The 5,439-nt window shown below is 43.6% G+C and overlaps 1 protein-coding gene across 2 annotated transcripts in view; it reads left to right on the top strand.

The window, feature by feature from the left end:
* Positions 1 to 5,439, top strand: part of Cep97 (centrosomal protein 97) — a 32,972-nt gene that overhangs the window by 7,696 nt on the left and 19,837 nt on the right. For both annotated transcript variants that reach the window (XR_007588783.1, XM_050122349.1), the window contains exons 5-6: positions 483 to 596; positions 1,403 to 1,569. Coding sequence is in view for 1 of the 2 variants with exons in the window: in XM_050122349.1 (XP_049978306.1) it covers positions 483 to 596; positions 1,403 to 1,569 (281 nt within the window). In the remaining variant the exon portion in view is untranslated. The remainder of the gene's footprint in view (positions 1 to 482; positions 597 to 1,402; positions 1,570 to 5,439) is intronic.

Here is a 5,439-nt window from a genome sequence, read left to right as displayed (position 1 = left end):
ATTTATTTATTTGTTTATTTATTATGTATACAATATTCTGTCTCTATGCCTGCAGGCCAGAAGAGGGCACCAGACCCCATTACAGAGGGTTGTGAGCCACCATGTGGTTGCTGGGAATTGAACTCAGGACCTTTGGTAGAACAGGCAATGCTCTTAACCTCTGAGCCATCTCTCCAGCCCTTTATTTTGATATTTTAAAAGGAAATAAATAAGTTGGAAATTGCTTTGTGTATTAACTTAAATTGTATATCATGCTACTATCTCATAGCAAAGCCAGATAATACATCAATTATGTGTTCTTGGATAAGTCTTAAACCCTTGTTGGGCTAAAGACCACTTAGGAGCTTTCTAAGTATTAATCTTTGAATTATGTGTGATAAGAAGCATAACAAAATAGGTCTTTTTATTCTTGCATGCACTGTTTTGGCATTGGCAAGTCAATTTATTTATAATTTGTTGATTTGTATTTTTTTTCTTTCAAGACCTTGCTTTTACATGGAAACATCATCACTTCTCTTAGAATGGCACCTGCTTATCTACCCAGAAGCCTTTCTATATTGTCTTTGGCAGAAAATGAAATCCGAGACTTAAATGAGGTAAAATTTGACTCTGGGATCTTTCCTTCTGGGATCCAAGAAGGAAAACGTCCAGGACTCTGTGGGATCCAGGAAGGAAAAAGTCCAGGACTCTGTGGGATCCAGGAAGGAAAAAGTCCAGGATTCTGTGGGATCCAGGAAGGGGAAGTCCTAGACTCTGTGGGATCCAGGAAGGACAAGTCCTGGACTCTGTGGGGTCCAGGAAGGAAAAGTCCAGGAGAGATAGGAGAGGTTCTCAAGTTCATTTTAGATCACCTTGGGAGAATTACTGCCCTGGTGAAACATCTGGCCCTAGAGCATCAGCATCTTCCTTTTCCCTTTTTCTTAACATTGAAGGTCAGCAGCCTGAATTTCAGTTGTAATGCTGAAATTATCATCACTGGTGATTGGTAGGAGAGAGACGTCCACTTTCCACGGCTTCTATTATATTTCCCAATAAGGTTTTCTCAAGTCAGGCAAAGTCCTTTATGTCTGTAATCTCAGTACTTAGTAAATAGAAACAGGAGGGTTAAAGCTGAAGATCATTCTGGGTTAAATGAGACCCTGCCTCTAAGAAAGTAAATATGGTTTTCTTAATTAAGAAATAATGCTGATGTTTTTCCTTGTGCAGCAAGGACAAATGACCAGGTTTTTAGAATTTTGGAAGTCAGTGGCTAACAGTAGAGAATTGCTTAATGCTTAATGCTTTTTAGAACAAGAGGGAAATTGTGACATTCTCATATGCTGCCAAAATTATGTAATCAGCGGAAGCCCTGTGCTTGACACTGAACATTCATTTTGTTCAACAAAAATGTCTTTTGTTTTAGATCTCGTTCTTGGCCTCTCTCGGTGAGTTGGAGCAGTTGTCAATCATGAACAATCCTTGTGTGATGGCAACACCGTCCATTCCAGGGTTTGACTATCGGCCGTACATTGTCAACTGGTGCTTAAACCTCAGAGTACTGGATGGATACGTGATTTCTCAGAAGGAAAGGTGAACATGATCTGCTTAACATGGTCTCAATCAAGGAAAGGTCATTTCTAGTTTGCTATGGATTAATTGCTGAATTTTTCTAAAAAGTGTATAGTTACAAATTAAAAATACTCAGATAAGCTGTTTCCGTGGGTACCTCCATCATGGTCTTGACCCCTTTGCTCATACTGCTCCTTCCTCCCATTGACCGGACTTTGGGAGCTTAGCCCAGTCATTGTTCTGCTGTGGATCTCTGTATTTGCTTCCATCACTTGCTGGATGAAGGTTCTATGATGACATTTAAGATAGTCATCAAGCTGGTTGGTGGTGGTGCATGCCTTTAATCCCAGCACTTAGGAGGCAGAGACAGGTGGATCTCAGTGAGTTTGAGGCCAGCCTGCTCTACAAAGCGACTTCCAGGACAGTAAGAGCTGTTACACAGAGAAACCCCATCTTGGAAAAACCAAAAAGAAAAAAAAATAGTCATCAATCTTACTACAGGACAAGGCCGGTTCTGTCACTCTCTCCACAGTTGCTTAGGGTCTTAGCTGGGGTTATCCTTGTGGATTCTTGAGAATTTTTCTAGTGCCAGATTTCTTGCTAGCCTCAGTGGCTTTCTCAATCTAGATATCTCTTTCCTTCCTCTCCCTCTCTGTCCTTCCCCCTTCTTGACCATCCGTTCTGTTCAGTTCTCGTCCTCGCTCACCTTCCCCCCTCCCTTCTACCCTCTCTTCTCCTCTGACCCCCACACTCCCAATTTTCTCCGGAGATCTTATCTATACAGCTTACCTGAGCTAATGGGAGTTCACTGACAGTGGTGGAACCAGCATAGGCCCTCTGAATGTGGGTGACAGTCTTATGACTGGGGCAGACTGTGAGGCCACTGGCAGTGAGACCAGTCCTGCTCTTTGGAACCCATGCCCTTTGGAGGGATACCTTGCTTAGCCAAGATATAGTGGGGAGGGCCTTGGTCCTGCCTCAAAGCAATATGCTAGACTTTGTTGACTTCCCATGGGAAGCCTTACCATCTCTGATGAGTGGATGGGGGGGGTGGTGTGGGGGAAAAGGTGGAGGGAGTGGGAGAAGGGGAGGGAGTGGGAACTGGGATTGGAATTTAAAATGAGAAAAGATAGTTGTTTTTATTTTTAATTGAAAATGTGTTGAAATAGGAGCGGTGGGGCTGCATCCCCAGCAACCCGGCCGCCTGCTAGCTCATGCCTGAAATAACAACACACAAACTGTATTCATTTAAACACCGCTTGGCCCTGCTAGTTCCAGCTTCTTATTGGCTAGCTCTTACATATTGTTCTAACCCATTTCTAATAATGTGTGTAAGCACCCCAAGGTGTGCTTACCGGGAAGATTCTAACCTATGTCCATCTTGGGTCGGAGCTTCATCGTGTGTGCCTCAGAGATCAGAGCTATCGGGAGAGTGGAGCATGGCGTCTCTGCTCCAGGGAGCAGAGCTGTCGAGTCTCTCCGGGAGCAGAGCAGAGTCTGACCTCACTTCCTCTTCCGCCCAGAATTCTATTCTGTTTACTCCTCCCACCTATGCTTTAACCTATCAGGGCCAGCCAAGTAGTTTCTTTATTGCTCAATGACCTTCCTCCATCAAAAATGTTGGTGTAATCATAGTGCAGATTGTGCTGGTGATTCAGGATTATCCTTCCTTTCTTAGAAAAGGCAGAAGGTAAACATCAGGGCTGGGAGCAGGTGTTGTGGCACATTTAAGTAACCCTAGCCCTTGAGAAGTAGGGATGTCATCCGGGATACATTGTTGGTTCTAGAACAGCCTGGACTACATGAGACCTAGCCTCGGGTAAGGAATACAGCTCAGTTGGTAGAGTGCTTGCCTACCATGTTTGAAGCCCTTGCGCTGCAAGCCTGAGAACCCATATAAAAAGCCAAGTATAGCTTCTCTTACCTGTAGCCCCAGGATGGGGAAGCGGATGGCAGAAATGGGTGGTAGCCCATTGGCTAGCCAGTAAAGAGCAAGCTTCTATTTCATCGTGAGACTATTTCAAAGCCCTGGTTTTCTGATAAAACCGGCCATGGTAGTGCATGCTTGTGATTCCAGCACTGGAGAGATGAAAGTAGGAGGATCAGAAATTCAAATCATATTCAACTACAGAGCAACTATATATGAAAAAAGGGTGGAGTGGGGGGAGGGAGAGATGGCTCAGCAGATATAAACACTGACTGCTCTTCCTGGGTTCTATTCCCTACATTTACATGGTGGTTCACAACTAGCTGTAATTCTAGTTCTTGGGGATGCTCTTATGTCCTCCAAATGCATTTGGTATATAGTTATACATGCAGGCAAAAATATTCATACACATAAAATAAAAATATGAAAAAAGTGAATATTAGCCCTAGAGAATAGAGCTAGTAATTCTAAATGCCAAGCTTATAACAATCTATGTTTTAAAAGTCATTTTATTGATTGCTTAGAAATGGTAACATTCTTTCCTAGAAACCACATGAATATGATATAAGATCTTGGCTTACTCCCACAAAAGCTTGTTAGCTATCTATCATATGTGGAAAGGGGGTGTTAATAATATGTTAGAACCCAGTGTCCTTTTATGATGCACTAGGAAAATGCACATGGTGTTTCAGTTTGGAACCTGAAGCAGACATGCTAGACTGTTTTTCACCTTCTGATGCCTGTGAGTCCATCCTTAGGTCATTGATGGTCTCTGCATCTTGGAGCTGGGAACCTGTTCCACCAAGATTGCGTCTTCTAGAGACTGTTGCATGGTCCTTAGAGCCTTCAGGAAACTGGGCTGTGGAGATGGAAGGCACGATGGATTATTCTCTTTACTATGCCTCCTTTCATTTTCTGCCCTCAGAAAATATGCATGCATGGGCTCAGCACAGTTTAGCCTTCACTTCCAAAAATCCTTTTGGGAGATGGTTCTCTTTCTCCCAGCTCTTTGCTTTCTGTTCTTGTTCCTGCTTCATACCTCAGGTGTGGTGTCCCACTACCTTCTCTGGCACTTCTATTTCTACATCTTGCTGTAGAATGCTGGGATTCAGCATACCGCTGAATCTGGCTTTTTATGTAGATTTCAGGGGTTGAACTTAGGTCATTAGGTTTGAGTACCAAGTGCTTTTATCTGCTCAGTCATCTTGCTGGGCCTGTAAATGCATTTTAAAAATGAAAATATGAGCTGAGCGGTGGTGGCTTATGCCTTTAATCCCAACACTCAGGAGGTAGAGGCAGGCGGATCTCTGAGTTTGAAGCCAACTGATAATATGGAGTGAGTTCTGGGACCGCCAGAGCTACCCAGAGAAACCCAGTCTTGAAAACCCAAAAACAAAACAAAACAAACAAAAAAAACAAAAACAAAAAAAAGAAAAGAAAAAGAAAGTATGGTTTATAGGAGGCATATCTTATATTATGATTGTAAATTTCTCTCTCTTGTGAGATAGTGTCTTATGTAGCCAGGCTATTATTGAGGTCTCTCCCTTTGTAGCCAAGGTATGATCTAACCTCTTGGCCTTCACTCCCTCAGAGCTGGATTCCAGGCCTGCTTCCACGCTGGCTTCACATGGTCCTGGGATTGAATCCGGGTATTCATGCATGCTAGGCCAGTGCTCTACCAGCTTCAGCTATTAGCAAGTTCAAGGTCAGCCCCAGCTGACATTGAGACATTGTCTCCTAAAGCAACAACAAAAATAAAACCACCAGTTTGTTACAGTTGCAAGCTGCATAGGTTGGCTATGTTGACTGGGTAGTTCTCAGGCAGTTTCCTGTGTACATCTTCCTCTTTCCTGAGTCACCTAAACATTGGTGGTTGGATATGATGATGTGATCAGATTCAGTTTGGAGACTCCCTCCCTCCCTCCCTCCCTCCCTCCCTCCCTCCCTCCCTCCCTCCCTCCCTC

This window comes from Alexandromys fortis, unplaced genomic scaffold (genome assembly GCF_014885135.2).
Source record: "Alexandromys fortis isolate MF-2015 unplaced genomic scaffold, M_Fortis_MF-2015_v1.1 scaffold_187, whole genome shotgun sequence".
Taxonomy (NCBI): Eukaryota; Metazoa; Chordata; class Mammalia; order Rodentia; family Cricetidae; genus Alexandromys; species Alexandromys fortis.
Note: the sequence above shows the minus strand (reverse complement) of the source record. Positions and strands in the feature narration are given on the sequence as shown.